The sequence below is a fragment of the Tetrao urogallus genome, assembly GCF_951394365.1.
Source record: "Tetrao urogallus genome assembly, chromosome: 1".
In the NCBI taxonomy this organism is placed as follows: Eukaryota; Metazoa; Chordata; class Aves; order Galliformes; family Phasianidae; genus Tetrao; species Tetrao urogallus.
In genome coordinates, this window is record NC_136813.1 from 120108204 (window position 1) to 120132787 (window position 24584).

Below are 24584 nucleotides of genomic sequence, written 5' to 3' on the forward strand. Positions count from 1 at the left end.
ATCTGTCACATGCTGCCTTGTGGAGTTATTTAAGTGAGCATGGAGAATATATGAAGAAGTGACACAAAAAATTCTACTCCTGTGATACAAGCTCGGGTGAGAGAATTACAAAGCAGCTCAACCACCAGTACAATTGGTCCAGTTACTGTAGATTCTGATCATGACTCAAAAGAGAACAATTGCAGGTAACAAATAGAGGGGCCCTGCCCTCAGCCATAGGTGGGAGAGGGGTAATAGAGTGTAATGGTCTGTGTGGATTAGATGGCTGACATACCATACCCACAGAAATATGAGGCACTGGTAGACGCTGGTGTGCAGTGCTCTCCAATGCCTTTGAGTCACGAAGGAACAGAATCAATTGATGATATTTCTGTGGTGATGGGAAGATTCCCAAGAGTTGACTGTGTTGGAGGCTGAAATAAGCCTGGCTGGCAAAAGCATCCTATTGTGACTTATCCAGGGGCTCCATATATTCTTAGTACTGATTACCTCAGAAAGGGCTATTTTAAGGATCTCAAACATTATTGATGAGCCTTTGGAATAGCTGCTGTAGACACAGAAGGTGTTAAGCAGCTGTCTATTACGCCTGGCCTATAAGAAAATCTATCTGTTGTGGGGTTGCAATTAATGGAAGAACAAAAGATACCAATTGCTACAAAAAATGGTGCACAGAGAGTAGTACTACACTAATAGGGATTCCTTGCTCCCCATTCATAAGTTGATTTGTCAACTAGGGAGTCAGATGCTGATAAGCAAAACTCACTCCCCTTTTAGCCCCATACAACCAGTGCACAAAGCCAGTGAAAGGTATAAATATGGGAAGGCGTGGCAGGCTGATCGTATCACCTAGCCACAAACCTGTGATGATAAGTGTTATGTGCTTACCATGGTGGAGGCAACCACTGGGTGGCTTGAAACATATGCAGTATCCCACGCTACCACCCAAAATATCATACTCAGTTTCAAGAAACAAGTCCTGTGGCAAAACAGCACTCCAGAAAGAATTGAGTCAGATAATGGGACTCATTATAAAAATTCTCTCATAAATACTTGGGCCAAAGATCATGGTATTGAGTGTATTTATCATATCCCGTCATTCACCAGATTCAGGTAAAATTGAATAATACAATGAGTTGTTTAAAACTATGTTGCAAGCAATGCATAGTGGAACACTAAAGCAGTAGGAGAAGCATTTGGGAGAAGACACCTGGTTGATCAACACTCAAGGATCTGTCAATCACAATGTTCCTACCCAATCCAGCTCCCTACATACTGTAGAGGGAGATAAGCTCTGCACAGTACATGTAAAGAGCTTGTTGGGAAAAGTGGCTTGGGACTTCCCAGCTTCTGGAAAGTCCAAATCTCTCTGTGGAACTGAGTTTGCCCAGGGACCTGTGTCCACTTGGTGGGTGATGCAGAAAAATGGGGATGCTCAATGTATACCACAAGGGAATTTGATGTTGGAGTACAGTCAGTAATTCCTGATGTATGTATGCATTTGTGTGTGTGTTTAATGCATGTTAATAATTGTTTGTTTATGTGTGTATCAAGCATGATGTAGTGATGTTGAGTAAGGTGTGGAAGGTCATAGTTTTATGATGTTTGTTATTAGTATCCCACATCATTACATCACATAGTGCACTGAGAGTAACAGAAGAAATGTACTACCGGTTCCAAAAAACTTTGCTGTTCTGTTTTCTGGCTGATGGGTAAGAGAAAATTGACTGAAAGTCATGAGACTTCTTCTTTTTGCTCCCTGGTGGATCAGAGTAATAATCTTGGTTTTCAGAAACTCTCTCATTCATTTGATTTACTAGCTTCTGCCCTAATAAAGTTGTATTTCTGTTGTTAAAATTTTTTATTTTTTTCTTTAGTTCAAGACTTGGTCTTCCTGATGTACATATCTTTCCACAGCAATGACCTGTCCTGAAGGCCAAATTTACCAGCAGTGTGGGACACGGTGCAACCAGACGTGCCGATCTCTGTCCTTCCCAGATGAGAACTGTGATGAATTCTGCACAGAAGGCTGTTACTGCCCACCCGGGCACTACCTAGATGAGAGTGAAGCGTGTGTACCAAAGTCCCAGTGCTCTTGTTACTATGATGGTGAGATCTTCCAGCCAGAGGATATCTTTTCAGATCATTATACTATGTGGTAAGTACAGGATTTATTGCTACATGCTGAGATTCAGAAATTTTTGGATGGTTTGACTAAGTGGTTTAGTTCTTCAGTTTGATTATCTCCTCTGAAAGCAGTTTAAAAGAGAACAATTTTCTTTGCTTTCAACTGAACAAATTTTGCCATTGCATCTCTTCATATCATTTCAAATGGTATCTTAATGTTAAAAAACTAACAGGTTATTAAGCCTTATTCTGTGAGCAGTTTATGACAGTTTCATTTGGAGTTTATTTACTGACAATGGCTACTTTGTAGGCTTTCAAAATTACGTTTGTGTACTGCAATACCTTTAACAGATTTTAAAACCTTATTACTTACCAAAGATACAAATACGAAATAGCATTTCTAATTGTTAAATTGGGTAGTGTTACATTGAGAGTAGGGATGTGTAAAGCAAACAAAGGCAATGGCAGAGCCTTTATTTGAGATGCAGGTGTTACAGAACAAGATATCAAAGAAAGAGGAATGAACTCACTCCTCTCAGCAACAAAAGAAGGACAAGCTGAGGAATGTAGCCTTTACCAATTTGAACTCAGATGCACCAGAAAGGAAGGGGGGAGAGAGGAACTGCTCAGGGTCTGAATATGTATGTGCTTCCAGAAGCATGGCTGGAAGCACCGCTGAGACAGGGAGTGAGAGGAAGTGCGGATCTAGGCGCCCCTCTCCCCCTCCACTGCTCCAGGCATCCACGTGCTCACATAGTGGTTCAGGCTTTGACCTGGCAATTCCACTGCAGGATGTAACTGATACATGCTCATGACATACTTAGTTTTGGGAACAGTGTCTTCTGCTACCACAGAAGTCAAATACTGCAGACACTTCGTGGTCCATTGCCTGTCTCCATAGCAAACTTGACTATAATTATGCTCAGCTTTATGCCTGTGCATAAAAAGAAGTATGCATTGTGTTCAGTGGGACAGGGACAAAAGTAAAGCTCAGCTACAATGCTAATGCATCACTGACTGTCTCGAAGAAGTTTGGCCTTTAATGTTGATAAGCTCATTGGATGGAGAGCAGTAGATCAGTCCAAATTAGAGGTATAATTTTGTTACCCTCGCTGGTTTCCTGTAGGCCCATCTGGAAAAAGCATCGTAAGCTGGAAAAAAAATAAAACAATTGTCACCTTGTTAAATATAAACTCTGTTTTTCTTAGCTATTGTGAAGATGGTTTCATGCACTGCAGTAAAAGTAGAGCTCCTGGTGCCTTATTGCCAGATGTTTTTGCTGATGAGAAGCCTTCTGCCAGAAGTTAGTATGCATTAATTAATATTTCCTGTTTTTTCTCCTTTTTTCATCTTTGGTCTTCTGGTAATCGATGTTGGGAAGATGGGGTGTGTGTGTGTGTGTGTGTATTTTGTTACACGATACAAATGGCAGGTGCGGGGCTCATTGCATCCCACCTCTCAAAATCACATTTAGACACTGTAATTTCTTTGTATTTATAGAAGTTAAAAATTCTTTAGTGATCTGAAGCTTCCAGTTACAATTCTAGGATCGTATGACATCAGTAACTAGGCAAATTTATACCTCTTTCTTCTGGCCAACAAGCTTTCATTTCCAGTGCATGCAAACTTTTTTTTTTTTTTGTCTGAAGACTAGCCTGCTGCTGGACACTGACTGTGCCTTCAGCCAGCAGGCATTTCAATTTTAAATTTCCTGGAGTCTGAAAATTGCCTTACAGAGAAATCCACTGTGTTGAAAAACATCACACCAGTGGTCTGGGACTTTGTGATTTTCCATTAATACCCAGATGGAGATCTCTAGAATTTTGATAGGAGAGGGCAATCTGAGGCTGAATGTCTCTGAGAGGACAGGGATACTGGGGATTTGGTGAGGCCTGGGAATACCCCTGCACAATCTGTGGGAATAACTACAAATATAGCATCTCTCATTGCATTCAACCAAATGCACTTGTTCAGGATATTATGAGAAATTTTTTGGTTGATGAGTTCAAGACAAGAGTTTATTGATTGACTTTGATTCTTTGAATTAACTGTCAGACATCCTTACTGCCAAGCTTCTAGTGGGAAAATACTGCAAATTTGAGTGACTGGTAACAGCATGGCAGCCTACTAAATATGTCTTCTTAGACCACCAGTAACAGTAACTCCTTCAGGTTAAGACTTTTAAGAGTACATCAATACTGACCTCTCACCAAATTCTTGCTTTAATGCTTCAAAGACATAATTTTCTTGGAAATAGTTCATTAAGACAAACAAACAATAACAACAACAAAAAACAAAACAGAAAGGAAACACCGGAGATCCTCAGGTGTACATAGTTCATTTGCTTGAAAGAGTAACGCAGAGATCTTTAGGAAATTCTCTCAGAAATTAAACTTTCACTTGAAGTTTCAGAATTTGAAAGTATTTTATTTATACTATGTGCATTTTTATTAACAGTTGTTGATGGAGTTATGCTTGTTTTGGAGGTGGGCTTAGATGCAGTATGCTGCTGATGCATCTGAGAAGATCTTTGTGATGATGCTTGTGTACAATGCCTACAGATTGAAATATGTTTCAAAATAAATTGTACTTGCAACTTTAGTGCAATTTGGAGTCTGTTTACATTGGTAGGATAATATTTACTGTAGTACAATCATTTTGCTTCTGTGTTAGAATTCATGCTTTTGTGTTAGCCTAACTGTAGTGGTGTTACTCTATTCTATATCCTAACTTAATTATCTAACATCCTTTAAAAAAATACTATGCTGACAATACTTAAGTTGTAAAAGAAATTTCTGTGAATTGATTTTTTCAAGTAAAAAGAAGCTTGACATGCAGATCACCTATGGTAACACTTATCTGTCCTGAAAATAACCCAAGAGCTGAAGGGTTGGAGTGTGCCAAGACTTGCCAGAATTTTGACCTGGAATGCATCAGCCATGGCTGTGTATCTGGATGCCTATGTCCGAAAGGGATGGTAAGGAGGCATAATTGCACAAAATTGAAGCATACCACCTTTGATTTCTTGCTATCATTGTTTCCCATCAGAGTAGTCTTGCAGCTTGGAAACATGGTTGTGAGTCATTTCACAATGACTATAAAGTTATGGCTGGTTTGAAGTGTCTATATAGGTCACTCTGGAGCTAATGTCTCCTACTTGTTTCTATGGAAATTTCAACAAATACTAAGAGCACAATAACACCTATTTTGTAGAACAAATTTTCAACTACAGAAAGCTATTTCTCAACATGTCTACTACTATTAACTATACATCTTCACTAGTGGTGAGCAAGAACTTGCAAGCCACAATTGTAAAAATCTGCACCTGCAGAGGTGACACAGTGTCTTTATTGCCATTGCTGAAAAAGCACCCACTGCTTCACTGTGCTCCCCTCCACTGTTTGGTCTCTGTAAATGTTCAGCAAGTGTTGATGAATGTCAGTGAGTGCAGTTTTTCCCTGATGGAGAAAATCAGTTTCATACATCAATTTGCTTCAGCCCATATCAGCAGCCATTTTGTCAGACTGCCCCTTTGATGCCATCTGTCACATAGCAACAAAATGTAATGGAGAATTTTGGGAAAGTCCAGCTTTCCCAGTGCTGTAGCACTAGTGTCCACCTCTGATGTCACAGTCCAACATAATGAAATAGGAGATACTACTTTCAATATAGCCCTTTTTATTGGCCTGTCTTAATATACAAATGCTCATTCTTTCTAACTAATATACCTGCATAGGAGATGAAGTTTAGGTTGAAGTAATAATTTATAACCAAGTAGCCAAACCTTTTTTTTTTTTTTCTTTTAATCAATTTATTCTTTCTTCACATGTCCTCCCTAATGATTCCTCAATCCTGCTTAATTTCCCTAATCAGAGAGAGAAATATGCAGAAACACATAATAAAACTACCTACTCGACATCCAGCCAAGTTTTTCTAGGTATCTCTGTGTCAGCTCTCTCCCTCTGCTGTTACCTTGCTACAAGACAAGGGAGCTCCCCATGGGGTGGAATGTGGAATGTGATACTTTCTAAGATGATGCCAGAGATATACTGGAATTGCAGATAGTGTGTTGAACATGCTTTCTTGAGTTCAGGACTATGCCCCCCCCCCCCCGCAACACTTAAATTTAACAGTTGTTTAAGTAATCTTTAAATTGAACAAATACTTATTTGTGAAGACAGACTGCGAACTCAATATCAGCTTAGAGCCCTGATACAAAGCATCCAGTGTAGAAGGGAAAGCAAATTACTGCTATTTTTCCTTGAGTGAAAGAAAAACAATGTTCAGAGCTGTACAGTACAGAACAGTAGCTGGGCAGGTGAAGTGTTGTGTGTAGGATCTCCCTTGGCAGTTGGGGATTGGGTGCTATATGGAGACTTATGTCAGTGTCTGAACCAGTGATTGAACATCTGGTGAAGAGATGGGCTAGCACTAGGAGAACAGGTGTGAGCAATTCATCTGTGTGACTGGAAAAGGTGAACTTGGGTTCCCCTCCCTTTTATCCTTATTAAATAAGGACTAGCAACTGAGGGAGACATATCTTGATTCAGAGTTAACTTCTCTTTGGAATGTTCCAGCGTGCTCTTGCCTTCGAGATGGGGTAAACTACTCTTTCATAGTACTGTCCTTGTGATTAATACCTTTCACAAGTCCTCCTAAACTGGTTAGAGGCAGTTTGTTACCTCTTTGCCTGTTACATTTGCATAGCCCCAAGAATTCCATGAGTAGAATAGAGGTGGAGAACATGGTATGCTTTTTATAAAGTTAAGTAGAGGCCAGTCTTGAATTGTCTGCCCAGGAGAACTGTTGGGATGAAATTTATGATGCCTGGTGCATGAAATGTAGATGGAAGTATCTGATACATGTTGGAAAAAGAGAATTTATTTTGTTGGAGGGCTAAAATATCCTACAGTTGTTTGCTACTTGTAGCACTTACAGATGTGCAGGTACTATTTTCTCATGAGATGAGGTATAAAGCAAGATGTTTTCAAATGTTGCAATTCAGACTGTATAAAATGCAGAAGATCATTTATTGCTCTTTTATGCCTATTCAGAGTAATATATGCTGGATATTACTATTTGCAAGAGAAGATGTGGGTTACTGCAGGGCTGAGGTGTATGTTTATTTTTAGGTTTCAGGTCTCAGGAATTCAACAGGAAAAAAAATCAACTTTTTAGTACTTAATCTTCTCCTTTGTTATATAATTTATTTTATTTTCAGTTGGTTGGAGTTGTTATCAAACATTTGTTACATATCATTTTTGCTAGGTGTCTCGCTCCAACTTATAGGAGGGAGAGGAAGTTCTTTTATTATCTATATACCTGGTGTGAGATTAAGAAACAACATTTCAAATGTTGGTCCAACCAGTTTATTACAAATCTTAATTAGGGAAATGGGGAAGTGGAGGACGGACACTGTTATGAATTAGGGTAATGGGGAAGAGAAGGACGGCAATAGAAAAGATAGAAAAGAAGAAGCAAGGAGGCTTTATAGGAAGCAAGAGGGAGATAGTCATCACCATGGATCCAGCGAGGTTCGTAGTTCAGTCATTGATCTTTGGTAGTGGGGGTCGTCGGGCATTGTTGCTCTGTTGGTGACTATGACGACGACCATGGTGATGATAGCCCCTTTTCAATGGTTCCAAAGTGGTTGAGTCAGCTCTCCTTGGAGTGGCAGCTTCTGGCTCCAGGATCTCAGCAGAAACTCCTTTGTTCCCATCTTCCAGGCCTTGCCAGCAGATAAGAGGTAGCAGGGATGCCCATCTGCATCCTGTTTTTCACAGGACATGATGGTATCAATCCCCAATTTTCCCATACCTAGCTGGAACTGTTTAGTCACAGGCCAGATCTTCCGCCAGTGAACACTCCTGAGCGCTCTCTTCTAGAGGCAAGCAGCTCTGCAGGAAGGGGCTTTCAACTGTCCCCAAGTGATGTCGATTGTCAGACAGTAGCACTCATCACTTGCCTCCTCAAAAGATCAATCAGAGTCTTATCACAAGAAATACTTCAGAAAGCAAGCTTTGAGCAAAAAAAAAACACCAAACAAACAAACAAAAAAACACAAAGAAGGATTCTCACACCACCCTGTGGCTCAAAGATTGCTTGAAATCAAGCATAAGCGACCCTCCACAGTGTTGAGGAAAAGAAAAAGGAGGAAAAAAAACCCCAGCAAACAAGCAGGAGGGGAGGAGGAGGAGAAGGGGAAGATAATAGTTATACACGATTACTACAAAGGATTTCTTGGGCTTGGTTACAAATGTTGCCCTGATCTGTTGGACTTGTCCATCATCAGTTGAAGTGGTTACAAAGTACATGGAGGATACAACACATTGTATAAGTTGAGTAAAACATGGAATCATGTAAGGTACAAACATAAGAGTTGCAACAACACACAGTAGATAAAACAGGATACGTTTTGACCCATGGGCCACATGGAAGCCAGGAAAAGAGATCGAAGTCTAGGCTTTTCCAGGTTTGGAAAGGAACATAAGCTATTTTCCGTATACCCTGGGCAATTTGTTTAACAACTTTATCATTATCATCAACCTTTAGACAACAATTAGAATCACTCAATTTGCCACAGACACCACTTGGTGATACTTCAGGAGTGGTGACGCTAATGTTACATAATGAATAAAAGATGTGGGATAAAAGTGAAAAGAGTACATTTGGCAATGACTGTACATTTAACAATAGCCAGTAATAATAATGAATAAGTAGGACAAAGAGAGGTATTTGTGTCAGCTGCTTTCCTCCACCCAGGAACTCCCAGTGTAAGCCAGGATCCAGATGGGAATTCTTCAGAAGACATTGTGGTGTTTATGAATAGCCATACACTATTACATTTCAGTTAATTCACTAAAAGTGTATCTAGTCTAATTTGACAATATGTGGACTTGCCATGTAATGTTTTCTGAGATGATTTAGTGTCTCGAGAACTTTCCACTTGAGCATTTCCAAAACAATTCAAGTGCTGAGAGATACAAATATTAGTTTGGCAAATTCAAGTATTGTTACAGTCTACCAAATTTTTTACAGGATGTGTGTGCAGGATGCCCCCACAGTACAAACCATCAAAGAGGGGTAATCCCAGAAACATACACATCTCTTATTAAAACTTAGGCACTTTCCAGCAACCATGTTTTGGATGGAATTCCTGGACTGGTGTTACTCTGAAAAGCATCAGTGCAAAAAGGCTTTATGATAGATTTCTTTTGTGAGCACATCTAACAGATATTGATGGGTTCCTTGATTCATTTCCCAGTTTGTTAGGAATTTGGAAACACTGTGGAGGAGTTGCATGCAAATCATAATCAGTTTGGTTAAAAGGGGTGAAAGAAGGGGTCAAAAGAAATGGTATCACTGTGCAGGGAGTACCAGTAAGCCAGGATGACCTGTAAAAACCCTGAACCCAGTTGTGAAGTTTAACAGATCCAAGGACTGATACCAATCACCACCCACAACAACACAAAATATAACACTATTGCAACCAAAAAATGTAATCAAGAGGTACATTCAGTATTCTAGCATGATCAAATCTTCAGTATTTCTGTCACAAAACAGAAATAGTTAAAATCAGCTATTAGCCTTTTTGTGTTCTGTCAAGGTCCCACGGGGATCTTCTGTAAAATAAAACAAGACACCAACTTTGCCCTTTCTGGGCATTGTTAATGTGGTTAAAGAAATGAGAAACCAATCCAGCAAGTGTTGATTTCATATTCCTTTTTCGGGGTGTCTTTAGCCTTCCAAGGATATTTGTTAAGGGATCCCGTTAAAGTTAGGGAAACAGGTCACAGGTTAGCTGAGTCAATCGACACAGTCTGGCCAGGGAGGTAAGAGTGTTTCCTTGCCTTATCAGCCACTGGATCGTGACTCACAGGGATAACTGGCAAGAGTGGTGAGGCCTTTGGACAGAAGGTGTTAAATCGAGGATCTTGTTTCCCTTTGTTGTGAGCTTTCTAATGCATCCACCCTTTACAGCCCCCACCCCACTCACTTGGGAGGGGCGAAGACATCAGTTTTCTAATGGCTTGGATAGCTGTTCTGGTTCCCATGGGAGAGGACCTAGGACCTGGGGTTTTGCTTTCCTCGAGATTCTGGAGCTTTTGTTCTGGCCACCAGTTAATTAATTTCTCTAATCTGACAGTGGGTAATCCATTCATCAAATCTCGTGGAACACCCTTTTGTCAGCCCAGTATCCAGAGACAATTGCATTTATGATCAATATTTCACCTACCTGTTTTTACTGACAATGAGACCCTTCCAGTCTCACTGAGCTTTGGGTAGGTGGCCTGGGGGCAAGGCTGACTGCTGCAAGTCTTACTTCCCTTGGCTCAAATTTAGTGGAGGAAGAAATCACTGGCCCATATTTTCTTCCATAGTTAACTAACTCTTGGGCAACCTCCCAAGCAACTTGGGTTGCTTGGGCAACCTCCCCCTATGTCCATACTTTGTTTCATGACTGCAGATGGTTGGAGGTTACAGTTCCTTCTAACACTGGCCGGGTTCTCTCTCCCTGAGACATAGCCTCTATTTTTCCTTGCAGTTGTATACCTATAGGTTTTAACGACTCTGGAAGCCCCCTAATTAAAGCAGCCATTCTCTCAGGATCAACAGGCATCATCATAGGTGATTCATGGTGTGGATGCAGCTTTCTATCATACATCATTTGGAGACAAGCAGCCTTTTGAACACTCTCTACTAACTGTTCAGTTGTTCCAGTAATGGCAAGAGGCTCTCCCCCTTTCTAAAGGGTTGAGACTACCTGCTCGATAGGCAGCCCTCTGTGTTAAGGACCAGGGAGCACGACTGTTGCCAGTAGTTAAAAATACTCCTGGTCCCCAGTAACCTTCTGCTTCCTTTTTTGTTAACTGAATCTGGTCGCCACCAGTGAGACTCACCCTCCATGCATATTCTGTCTCTGATTCCTTCGGAGAGTGGCTAAAATCTTTCTTCAATTTTGCTAGTTCAGTGGCTGAGAAGGGAATTTCTTCAACATTTATTTGAGGATCTAAATCCTCGCTGTTATCAAATGTATATTCAGTTTTTATCAAAGGACACAATGGGGCTATTGGAGTTTCTAATTTATCTTGCCTTTCCTGCATTCCTTACAAGGAATCTTGTAAAGGAATTACAAGGAATCAGGTTCCTCCTGAGGAAAAGTTTTTTCTCTAGGCAAACTATGGGTGATGGTATCGCTGGCATGCTTACATGTTAACAGTTCCTTAAAAGCCATTTGCAACAAAGCCAAATTACGTTTCTCTCTTTCTTATTGTTCCTCAAGGTTCACTATTTGATCCTGCAGAGTTTTTACCAATTCTTGTGTTATTTTAACCGATTCCTGCAGTACTTGTATAGTTTGGGTTTCTGCCGAATGCTTTTCATCTCAGAACTCCACGGCTGCTTTTAAAGTAGCCCTGAGTATGGCACAAATAAACGACTTTCCTTTTCCAGCTCGGGTATGAGCATTCTTTTGCAGAACACTAATACAGTCCGAAACACTCTGCAAGTTATACCAGTTCTGTCGTGCCCAATCCATACCTGATAAAGAGGGTTGAGCACCATGTTTTTCTAAAAGATCAAATAATGCATCTTCACTTTTTATGGTGTCAATGTTGTCACTCATTTTTCAATACAGTGAAAGACCTACACTAAAGGAGGTGGAGGTGCACGTGTTGAAAAGCTCAGGTAACTCATTACCTCTCCCAGGGAGGCACACAACACCTATTAAACAAATGCGAATGGTCCAATCACTCTTCCCTTTCTCTGAGTGAAGCACACAAAAAAGTTCAAATTTCACACTTAAGTTACAAAATTCAGAGAGGTCTTCTCGAGGAGGCACACGCCTATTCAAAATTAATTCACATGCCCCCGAGAGGTATACACATAAACTGTAAAGTTTCAAAATGCAGAGCAGTCTTCTTGGAGAAGGACTCACGTCTAAGTTTTCAAAAATATCGCCCCATGCAAGTCCAGGAGGTACACTCAAAAAAAGTTTCAGACTGTATCTGGAAGGACAGCACTCTCACGGAGGATATCCTGCCTTCGACTAAGCCATTAAATAAATGTCTTGCTCCAATTTATAGGAGGGAGAGCATCCAACTCTGGAGGAAGGGGCTTTCAACTGTTCCCGAAGTGATGTTGATTGTCAGACAGTAGCGGTCATCACTTGCCTCCTCAACAAATCAATCAGAGTTTTATCACAAGAAATACTTCAGGAAGCAAGCTTTGAGCCAAAAAAATAAAGGATTCTTACACTAGGCAATACAGTCCTGAACACTCTGGAATGAGAAATTCCATTTGATTCAGCAGTGGTGTGTGCCACTGAATTCAACTGAGGGGTTAGGCCACCTTTAAAATAACAAAAAAAAAAAAAAAAAAAAACAAAACCAAAACCAAAAAACAAACAAACAAACAAAAAAAACCCACTCAACTAGTAAAATAAGCTCTTCTATCCACCAGATGACAGTATGGTTCAGTCTTCCAATAGACTCATATATAATTGCATCACAATTACTTTCCATCTGGCAGGGAATAAAAATATGAAACTGTTCAGGGTGTTGTGATGTGTCATGAAAAGTAATTCTTTTTTTTTTTTTACTTTCTGGAAGGCGGGGAAATTTCCCTGCTTGTCTTTGGAATGGAAAAGATACTTCATAAAATATATGCAGAAATAAGAGGAAAAATATACTTCTGTATATTAGCTTACTGCACTCCAGGTTTTTCTCATTGGAAGTTAATAAGAAATATTCAAGTGCTGTGTTAACCATCTACAATGGCAGGCTGTTTCACTTACATCAGCTAGTGGATTCTAACTTCCCTTACTCCTTCATAACTTTTGGCTGACTGAGATTGTCAGGTTTATGAGGAGAAACTGAAAATCTGAGTTAACCTTGTAGTGAGACACATATTGAAAGTGTATTGATTGAGCTTCAGATGCATCCTCAGCAAGACAAAGTTTAGAGCAGAGGAATCTTAAAGATTCTGTGGTCTGTAAAAGTGCCCTCACTTTTGCAAGATGTATTAATAATTTTACAATTAGGAAGATGGTAAGGAAGTGGTGGACATGTCTATCAGGTCCCTAGCTGAGGAGAGATTCAGCATCTAGTCAACCATCTATAATCTCACAGATGCACTCTTAAGAGCACTACTGTAAGAATGTGAGGTAGTGCAAAAAGCAGCTGTAGTCATTGCAGTGGTTGCTTCCCATCAACTGAGGCACTGTTTATCTTCTGTATTAAATGCTATATATTAATGGAATGATAGGATGCCATAGAAAATCAAGCAGTTTATTAATAATGATTCTGGCCTAGTAGATAATGACTGCATGGTACTGTGCTCACCAGGCATGTAACTCAGTGTATCTGGCAGTGCATTGCCCCGTTATCATCTGGATGTGGTACCAGTATAGCTGGTTGTACAGGAGAAAAGTAATCAGTCTTCTGGTGAAATTCCACTCTGGATTATGTATATTCAAATTTCTACATCCTGCTTACCCTCTCTGCACCATTCAGACAAGGTATCTCTCCTCTTTGCTAGTGAATTAATGATTCTGTAACTTCAAAGGTTGTTGTCTGTTGTTTTCCATCACAAACATATGTCAGCCTATTCAGTTTTTAGAGCTGGGCGCAGGCTGTGACTAGCTTCACATAGATGCATGAGAAAGCAAGTAGAAGGGATTCTAAAGAATGGATTCTAAAATTCCTTTTACTAAACATAAGTGTAATCTCTAATTCTATATTCAGGAACTAGCATTTGATTCTGTTGTGAACAGTGCTGATGAACACAGTTGAAAAATTCAGGAATGTAGGTGTAAGTGTAAAGTCATACACAACTTTTTCCTGAATACAACCAGGAAGGGGTGCCCTATGAAACATATAGTTCTTTGGCCTGTTTTTTACAGTGATTAGGTTTGACACAGAACCCCAGCTCTATCATCTAGAAAAGTATTTATTCCCATTTGCTTCTATTGACATAAGTTTATTTGGCATGATAACTCCTCATAATCCACAGTGCTATGTGTGAATGAATGATCTCTGGGATGTGAAATCCTTTTTATTTGTAATTCCCTATGATGGTTCTAGGTCCCCATAGGAGAAGACAGAGCTATTCTACTTTATTAAGTATTCAGACACATTGATCTCATTGGCTCAGATTTAATAAAAAAAGAAAACTATTTTAATGGTTTTACAGAAAGTATTTAAGTTGAGAAAGTGATATTTTGTGACTTCTGAGTGAGAGGGAGGGGAAACACTCTCAATTTCAGTATTCCAAGAAGCAAGAGCCAAACTTCTCCCTAGTTTTACAGAACCACACTGAAGTTAAAAAAAAAAAAAAAAAAAAAAAAAAAATCATAACTAGTCTTGACTTTATGTTCTGTAAAACTGAATGCCTTCAGAATGGAAGGGGAGTTAAAAATAAAACAACAATAAACCTGACAAAAAATGGAGTGGTCTAAACCCATTTTTAATTTTTTTTTAAATTTGTAGTAAGCAGAATGTATTTGTTGTTATACAAAGATAATCTAATCCTTAGTTTATCCTTAATCCTAAACTGAAAAAGCAAATGCTAGAATATAACACCATGTTTCTCTGTAACAGAACCTACTAGGATGGAATAATATTTTGAATGGATTTACAGTTATTTTAGTTACCTGGTGTCCTGGGTAGGAGGCATTTGAAAGAAATAGAATGACTGCTGCAAATTTTTGAGTCAGGTTGGCTTTTGAGGGAAACAGGCTGTCTGTGATCACAAAATCTTAACCTGCTCCACATACTGTTTCTGGTCAAGTTGAAATTTTCATTGTGATTGTACTCAAATTTGTTCCTCTAGCAGTTTATGCTGGTGCTTAACCAGTGAAACAAGGGAATGATTTTACATATCCTTAGCTCTACTTAATGTGGGAAAAAAAAAATTAGAAATGCTGTATCTTTCTTACGTCAAATATCTTGGAATCTTTGTTGATCTTTTCCTTTATTTACATTTTCTTGTGCTGAGTCCTATTCTGAGTCCTGGTATATACTGCTGGGTCTGCATGCTAATAGACTGTGTGTTTTGTTTAGGTGCGACATGAGAACAAATGTGTTGCTCCTGAGAGATGCCCGTGTTTTCACAATGGAAGAGAATATGCCAAGGGAGAGACAGTGACTAAGGACTGCAACACCTGGTGAGTCAATGGAACAGTGTTTTTCTGCAGGAAGCCTAATGTATTTCTAAATATGAGGGCTGCTCTGAAAGTAATGCCTCCTATTTTATTATGTTGTTCCATCATGTCAGAAGTGGTTGTTGGTGGTATGGCAATAGAACTTGAACCTTCCATTACATTTGTTGCCATGTTGCAGATGGTAGCAAAGGAGCAGCCCGACAAAATGGCATCTGACATGAAAGTGTGTATGAAGCAAAGGGGTGTCACTGAAAGTGGAAAAAATTGCACGCATTGACATTCATCAATACTTGCTGAATGTGTATGGAAACCAAGCAGTGGATGTTTGTACAAGAAGGTAGTGAGGCGGTGTGTATCAGCAGAGGCAACAGTAACGTAACAGACAGTAACATCATGTTCTTGATAGCTATGTAAATTCTTATGAGCATGGCATGCAGACTCTTGTTCATTGCCAGCAAAAATACATACCTAATGATGGTGACTGCTGAGAAACAGTATTTTGTAGCTGTGAATTTGCTCTGTCAAATAGTGTTGTGTTTTTTATATCTGCTGTAGTTTCCATGGAAATAAATACGATGCATTACTTTCAGAACAACCCATATGCATGTGTATATAAACAGTTTTTTCTTTGATGGATTTTTGTATGAAGGCAGGATATGTAGTGCAATAATACGTGTTGCTCAGACCAACATCTTCCTTTTCCATGTGGCATAAAGATCAGTACCATATCTGCCAAGTTACACGTGGTGCTTTACAAATAAGTAGCCTATATACCTGTGTAGGTCCTCTATAGGCAGTAGGTAGGGGATTTGCTGCTTCATCTTGCAACACAATAATCAATACAGGAGTTGCTCTGTAGTGGAAGGAACGAAGCCGGCATTTTGTTGTAAAGCAGTTTTGCCATGCTTTCCATGAAATCCTACAAATCAGTCCTTTTTAGGCAGAAGAATTTATCAGCAGAAAGGCCACGACGATATGCCAACTGTAATATGACAGAAACTCTTCAGGTAAACGTTAGAGATGTAAATGGTAAAGAAGAGCCTCAGGAAAGGTATACTTTATTTGCCTCCTGGACATCTTTTGGCTTCTGCCTGGATAGCACACTCACTGTTCTGTATAGGTGTTTTTGCCTTCCATGTGTACTTGTAAAAAGAATAGTACCACTTCATGCAGAGATGCAAGATACCCAAGTGTACAAGGTGTACAGCATCCAGCCAGTAGTGGCATGGAAACAGTGTTCTCTTTGGATTTCAGTTGTTCACATGCATTTTACTCCAAATGCATATGACCAGCTCTGTGGCACATCTGAGAGATGTGTTTCCATTATCCATTGTACAAAAGCATGGAGTTGGATCAGAGAACCAGCAGCATTAAAGAGTCATTTGTTTTGCTTTGTGCATTGGTCTTTCAGCAACAATAATTTCAAATGTTGCATTTTTATGTTAGTGGGGCTGATCACAACCAGTTAGATTTTGATACAAGTTTTCATGCTTTTATATAGAAATAGTTCACTTCCAGTGTTTTGGCTGCTTGTTTCTTTTTTCTTTAAAGCTGTATGTTATACTAGAAGTCATATAGTATGACTAGGCATGGAGAAAACTGTATGTCAAGGGAGGAAGATGGAGGAGAAGTTGAAATCTGTATGTAGATAGATATACATACAACTGTATGTCTATACTGCAAGTGGGCAAAAGTGACCCAACTAAAATACAGATGCAATTATAATTTTATTGAAAAAGAGGTGAACCACCTTCTCATTGTTGTGATATTTGCATTTCATCATAATTACCATTCACAGTCTTTTATTTTCAGTCATTCATAAAATCTTCAGTCTTAAAATAGTTGTAGCCTTGTTGCTTCATTCTTCTAACCTTTATTTCTGGCAGTGATACTGTAAGTGACATTTCTTCTTAAAGATAGAATTTTTTTCAATGTCAGCATGAAGAAAATGTTAAGAATTGTGCTTTTCTTGTTGGTAAGACCTTCATCTTATTTTAGGTATTTTTTCTTGAATACAGAAAAAAAAAAAACTGGAAAATAAATTTATTTAAATAAGAGAGAGTAGAGCTGTTTGTACTGTATGACTTTGAAAAGCTTCATGATATTTCTCAGCAAGTATCAAGTCAAATGTCATTTACAAAGTGATATAGGAAATTACTATTGCTTTGAGAATTGAGAAGAATTGAAAGTCTGCAATTTGGAGCTCAGATCTTCCTCTTTTTTTTCCTTTCTTTTTGTACTGCTGTTGCAGGAGTTCTTATTCTTACTTGTTCCTAGCCAGATGTGGACACCTGCAAATGCAATATATAAGACAGAGGTGTCAGATTTGGCATGTATATTTGACTTGACATATGGGAGACCTTAATTCATGAAGAATGTAATGTCTCCGAGTCTCAGCTAGTGGCAAAATTTGTCATTCTAAGAATCGTGGATAAATAAATTTGGAATAGTGTTTATGAAGCACTACACAAAAGAAATTTGCTTATTTCTTCTAATTGAATTTTGAAAAGCCATATACTTCGTAATCTGGCTTTGTACATACATAAAGAATCTTGGTCTTACTCTGCCTATTAGATTTAATAACGAAGGATGTAATAGGCTTCATGTTACTGAAATTTCATTCTTTAAAGAAAATATACTGCACAGTTTTTATTATTTTGTGAAATGTTTTCAAGATTAAACAATTACTCCCAGATTAAAGCAATAGACAATGCAGTTCTGTAACTGTTGCTGCTTCTGTTAGCAATTTGATCTTGGGAAAGTACCTTAGAATTATTATCCCACAGCTTTTACATTTGTAAAGTAGGGATAGAATTCCCTTTTCCCCACCCTTACGGAGCTTGATTAGAAAATCCTCAGGGCAGTAATAGTGTCTATCTGTCATCATTTATGAGGTATACTCTGAAAGTAATGCCTCCTGTTTTATTAAGTTGGCCCTTGATGTCAGAAGTGGATGTTGGCAGTATTGCCGTAAAGCTTGAACCTTTCTACCAGAATTCTGCTACATTTTGTTGCTATGTGACAGATGGCAGAAGAGGGACATTCTGACAAAATGGCATCTGTCTGTGTGTCTGGAAAGGCATACAAAGCAATGCTGTGGAATTGAATTCCTCCATGAGGCAAAAATTACACCCATCGACATTCATCGACACGTGCAGAATGTACAGAGATCAAACAGTGGATGTTAGCACAGTGAAGTGGCTGGTGGGCTTATTGATTTTATTATTATTATTTTTGCTCAGTCCCCTGCTAGCTAGCAAATCAATTTATTCATGTGGAATGAATCCCTTTCATACCTGCAGATCTAGCAGTAAGGCTTGTGAATCTCCATAATATTTCCAGAAAAGGCAGGAGGCTTGGGTAGATGCCATGAAGAAGTATCTTCTTATCTTTATTTCTCAATTTCCCTTATTTTAATGTGAGGCTTATGGTATTTACTTCCTTGAAGCTTATTTGTAAAGGTACTGTGCAAAACTTAGGTTATTAGGTGTCATAGCAACAAAAGGCTTGCTGTCTTTGTGAATAATAAGAATCTGGATCTATTTTTTCTGTTACACTATTATAATTATATGCTTCAGTATAATTGAGTTTATACTAAGGTGTTTGTTTCCTTAAAGAAAGGAGGAGCAAGAAGAAAGAGAATACCACACACACACACACACACACAAAGAAAAAAAAAAGAAAGGAAACAAAAAGAATGCAGTCAGTTTCATCATGACACCGTGGTTTTTGTAGTTCAGCCACCAGAGCAAAATAGGTAGAATGATATGAAAACTTTACTTACTGCCTGATTTATCTTCAGAATTCCCCATGCTGCGAAAACATGAGGTATCTTGCTTTGCTTTGCCATTTTTTCTTCCATATTATTCCATGTTTAGCTTGTGAGGAATCTAGCAGGTGTTCAATAAGACATTACTGGCAAGATACAGAGGCAAGAAGCCACTAGTATATCTCCTTTCAGAATTAGGCATACTCTTATCACATCTTCTATCACATAAGAGGAAGTTTAGGTTGGAGTTCTATTTATTTCTAGCCAAATGTGAATTCTCTTATACAGAAAATGTTTGGATTTCACCACCATAGGAGACCTCAAAAGATGTTATCACACTGACATTCCTCAGAAAGTGTATGAACTATTGAGGTACAGAAAAAATAAATATTTCTATCCATATGTGTCCTATTATTAGACTGTGAGGTAATGCCTCCAATTACTAGGGTCAAATAAACTATCCAGAAGAATGAACTTCATTTCAAAATAGATACACCTCTTTGGAAAAGGATGTTATTAAACTTAACTATAGACTCTGAACAAAAGCCACAGGGCAAACTGAGTTATAGTCCTGGTTACTTAGTCTCCAAAGTTGGTTACTAGAATAAACACATTCTTTGTCATCATCAAATATTAAATTTACTACTATTCTAGCTTTCAGTGAGGAAAAACTGACAGTACTGCAAAAACAGTAAAAAACAGATTTGCTGATATTAAAAACAGGTTTGCTGTTATTAAATTTTATATTTAACCTGTAATTTTCCTTAGAAGTTAATCAAACTGCTTTTCTAAGAGGATACTGTAAGAAGAGCAGGATATCTAAAATGAGGTGCTAACAGTATTATGAAATATTCCAACAGGGTCTGTTTGGGCCTCTTTTTGTAATGAAGAAATTCAAAAAGCATGTATTCCTACGTGCAGCTTGTAAAAACAAAACAAATAAAAACTCACATATTCTTTAAGTGTTGAACGTGTTAATGTGCTGTTTCTGCACTTAATGTTACTGAATGGTACATTATGCTGATGAGTGAGTTGATCATTTGGTTCATAATAGCATAATTAAAGGCTGTCTGGATAAGGATGCCAGTAGCCCAGGAGCAGAGCCTTCTCAAGGCTGAAGCCAAAGTGGATCTGCTGGAGATGCACCTGAGGATGGACATCAAAGAAAAGTGTGTAAGTTCCTCACAGCTGCATCTGATAGACAGATTAAACACATAAGGAGACTTTATTCCCATGTGGTCTGCAGTAGGATCCTCTATGACCTGTGCTCAGCAAAAAGAAGGGAATGTTCAGATCAAATCTCACCCTGGGGAATTTCATTATTTGCCCAGAGAATACCACAGGTGAAAAACTGAAACAGCTTCCCTCTCCCCAAACAACAGCCAGCAAACCTGAAAATGGCCTGCAAGAAAAATTTTCAGAGATATTTTTATACTTTTATTTCCAGTTCTGATTACTGGGAATATTTATACTCATTTTTCAAAAAATGTGCTACTTTGATGTACTAGGCAAAAGATTTCTTGGTGTCAATTTAATTCAGATCAACAAAAACATTAGTAACTCAGCATGTAAAATAGACAAAAGAGTAGAAAATTCTGTTATATGAGAACATCAATAATACAGTACAATATACAGCTGAAGAACATACGGAAAGTTAATAATGTACAATTGTGCACCTTCTGTCCAAAACTATTTCCTGCAGGGGAGCTTGAGAGATGAGTTAGGTTTTAACATCACTACTTCCACTGTGAGTTAACAGAATAGCAGAGAAAGTTGTTCTGTTCATAAAGCCTTGTTGCATGTGCTTCTTACTATGGATGGATCACAGACACTTCAGTTTATTTCAGATTTAAAGAAAGCTGATCACAAAGAAAGTCAAACTGAACTATCAGCTTTTTGCATTTATAATCAACCCATTTTCAGCACAGAATCTGCATCCCTAATTATGTTTGTGCTTACTGCTTACTGCAGAATTTTATCACTGACGATTGCTTATAAAACTTGGACTCCAATTTTCTTATCATATATCTTGATGAGAAACACACTTCAGTCATTAACAAAGTTTTGGGTTCAGAGCAGAGGTGCCACCTTTCTCATATGAAAGTAGATTAGACAGTATTCCTGCATTACAGATGTACAAAGGCTCAAAATCCGTTTTCCTCTCTTAATTATTTGTCACCTATGTTTCTTTATTTTCAAGTTTTTGTTTTGAAGAACTTGAAAAATACTTAAATATGAAAAAGTTCTGAACACACTTTATGCTGAAGAACCAACCCTTTTTAAAATACATTGAACTTAGGGGCCCCTAAAATCTTTGTGTGCTGTTCAACACATTACTGGTGTATGAAAAGTAAAACTAAAAAGCTCTTTCAGATGGTGAAAGGTCATTATTTTGTATCACTGCTTGTTGTCCCTTGGAGATTCATCAGTTCATGAGCTCCTAGAGGGAGATACTTTCACTGTCTCACTTTTCCTCTTTACACTTTACATTCTTTTACTTCTTTTATACATTGCAAGTAATGATATAAATGCTAAAGATCATTCATTTTCCTCTGTTGCAGTGTGTGTCATGGTCGAAAGTGGGAATGCACCAAAAATATCTGTGATGGTACCTGCACTGTTATTGGTACAGCTCATTATTTGACATTTGATGGAATGAAATACAAGTTTCCAGGAGAATGTCAGTATGTATTAGTTCAGGTAAGAATATGTCAAGTGCCTAACCCATGATGCCTGTGTATTACACCAGAGAAATCTAGCATTTGCATAAGCCACAGTATCACTGTCTTGATCACTAAGCCAGATGCATGGCAGAGGAGAGCAGAGTTTATCAATGGCTTCAAAAGTACCTTGAGAAATTAGAAGATTACATCACATTATAGAGAAGTGAATTAGGATTGTGGTGTGTCTAACTGGCAGCCATAAAATGTGTGACTGTAGTGTGTTATGGAGGAACAATCCAAATCTCATTTCTAGATGCCCATTAGTCAGTCCTTTTTCCCTTTCTGCTCACCTCTTCATCCTCTACTACTGACTTACTGAGTCAGACTTCTTCAGAATGCATTAGAAAAGTATTTAGTGAACACTCTCTAAATGCGTCCAAAGCACAGACTCTGCTTGTTCACTTTGGCAATATCACTGTTTCATGCACAAAACTGGATTAAACTACTCATTTTTCTCACAGCAAAGTGGAGGGTGAATAAATACATACACACTAACTTTAGTCTGTGATTTATGGGAGCTGTCAGATTTGGAGAGTTAAATGAAATTAAGGCAATTACAAATGCAAATCATTATATATTAAAAAGTCTGTGTTCAAAAGAAGAATTTATTTTAAAATTTGGTCTAAAATAGATGGATCTGCTGTTAATTTATATAATAGCCTTCTGCAGTTAAAAATTTTCCTGTTTCATTGATTTCCCCCAAAGAGCCTTTGAATGAAGTACCTTTCTCCTTGAAATTCTTCTTGGACAGAAAAGTGTCATCATTGCGTCTTTGGCTGGATTTTTGAAATATGTTTCCACTTTGATACCAGCTGTACTACCATAGAAGGCTGATGGTCCTGATGCTAGTGAGAGCTCAGTAATACTATTATCTTAGGGACAATAAGAATATACACGACTACAAGACTATTTAAAATATCACTGACTGAGTGTGCATCATTCTTGAATAGGTGAACCAAAACCTCTATTAATGCTAATAGATAAATTAATTGACATAGGAAAAATGGACATACCAGCATATATTTTATTTGCCACATAGATTACTTTGAGTATTATGTAGGTCACTCTGAAAGTTATGCCTCTTATTTATCTCCTTATAAACTATAACAGATACAAAGCACAATAGCACTAGTTCATAGAACAAATTCTCAGCCACAGAAAGCTATTTCTCAACGTGTTTACTGCTATTGACTATGCATCTTCACTAGTGGTGAACAAGAACTTGCAAACCACAATTATAAAAATCTGCACCTACAGAGGTGACACAATGTCTCCATTGCCACTGCCTAAACACAGCACCTCACTGCTTCACTGTGTTCCCATCCCCTGTTTGGTCACCGTAAATGTTCAGCAAGTATTGACGAATATCAGTGGGTGCAATTTTTTCCTGATGGAGAAATTCAGTTTCACACCCTTACTTCAGTCCATGTCAGCTGCCATTTTGTTGGATTACCATCTGTTACCTTTGTCTCACATTTGTGAGAAAGTCCAACCTTTACTGCAATACCACCAACATACACCTTTGACATTGTAATAATATATTGGAGGCATTACTTTCAGAGAAGCTCTCATATTTGAGACTTCCTTTTTCTCTAGACATCTGCATGTGTTTCTAAAATGTCCATATCAATGATTTACTAATTTATTTTTGTCTGATAGGATTTTTGCAAGAATAACTCTGGGACATTCCGGATACTGATTTCAAATGAAGGATGCAGCTTCACCGGTGAAAAGTGCACCAAAAGGGTCATCATTCTGTATAAAGGTGGAGAAATAGAGTTGCTTGATGGAAATGTATGTAAGCTTCTCTTTCTTTCCTTTTTTTAAAGAGTTCGTTATAATTTTGGAATGTTTGGTAACTTTAGGTACGAATAATCACATGCTCAGTGGTTCCTGAAAACTGTATCACCAAATGAACAGACTAGTAGGATTATAATTATTGTGTTACTATAATTAGCCTTTTTGCTTACTGTTACAATCAGAAAAGTCAATATAGTGGAAGGGTGATACAGGAGCATAGTAGCAAAGGAACTAGTGTGAATGGAATAGTGTTACATGGGAAAAGGAAAGGTGCTCACCCCTCTTTGAAGATCTAGGCTCACAGGGAAAACTACATAAGGGAGGGATCTCCAATCAGAGATCCTTCCCCAGTGGCAGTCAGCCCTTAAATGAGGTCTAAGAGAGGTGGAGCCAGACTCCACCCCTTCTAGTCACACAGGTGAATTACCTTCACCTGTGCTCATAGGGCTGATGGGTCCTTTCCCCAAATGCTCAATCAGTGTTTCAGGCCATGACTCAACAGTTACCTTAGACTTACTATTTTGGCATTTCTGCTTGATGCTGATAAGATCTCAGTTTAAAATGATGTTCAATGAAACTCATATGAGGAAAGCTCTTTTTAAATATGAGAGGTCTAAGGCTATTTCAAGCATGCTTAAATATAAGGAAGAGCTAAGTAGTGACTGTTCTGTGACCAGTAAAACTGCGGACCAAATATAGCTGTCTGAAGTACATATGAAGAAAAGAAATCATGGCTGAAACATTTATGCTGTGAAACTATCTTTCCTCTTTTTAAACTGTCAGGTGGAAAATTGATAGAACTGCAATTCTCTCCCTACCCTCCCTTTTCCAACTAACAAACAGTGAAGAACTGATGAAAAGTCACTTCTACCTCTCATGCCGCTCCATGAGAGGAAAGAAGCTTTCTAAAAGGTGGATTTCAGCTCTGTGTTTCTATAGCTGTTAAGACTATCTGCATGCTGACAGAACTACAGTGGATTACAATGTTTCAATTGCTCAGTTTTCA

The 24584-nt window shown here is 38.4% G+C and overlaps 1 protein-coding gene across 1 annotated transcript in view; it reads left to right on the plus strand.

Annotated features, from left to right (window-relative positions):
* Positions 1 to 24584, plus strand: part of VWF (von Willebrand factor) — a gene marked incomplete at its 5' end in the record, with an annotated part of 144879 nt that overhangs the window by 35202 nt on the left and 85093 nt on the right. Inside the window, 6 exon segments of the mRNA XM_079541808.1 lie at positions 1915 to 2155; positions 3333 to 3427; positions 4941 to 5101; positions 15186 to 15289; positions 21617 to 21755; positions 23438 to 23572. Coding sequence (XP_079397934.1) covers positions 1915 to 2155; positions 3333 to 3427; positions 4941 to 5101; positions 15186 to 15289; positions 21617 to 21755; positions 23438 to 23572 — 875 coding nt within the window.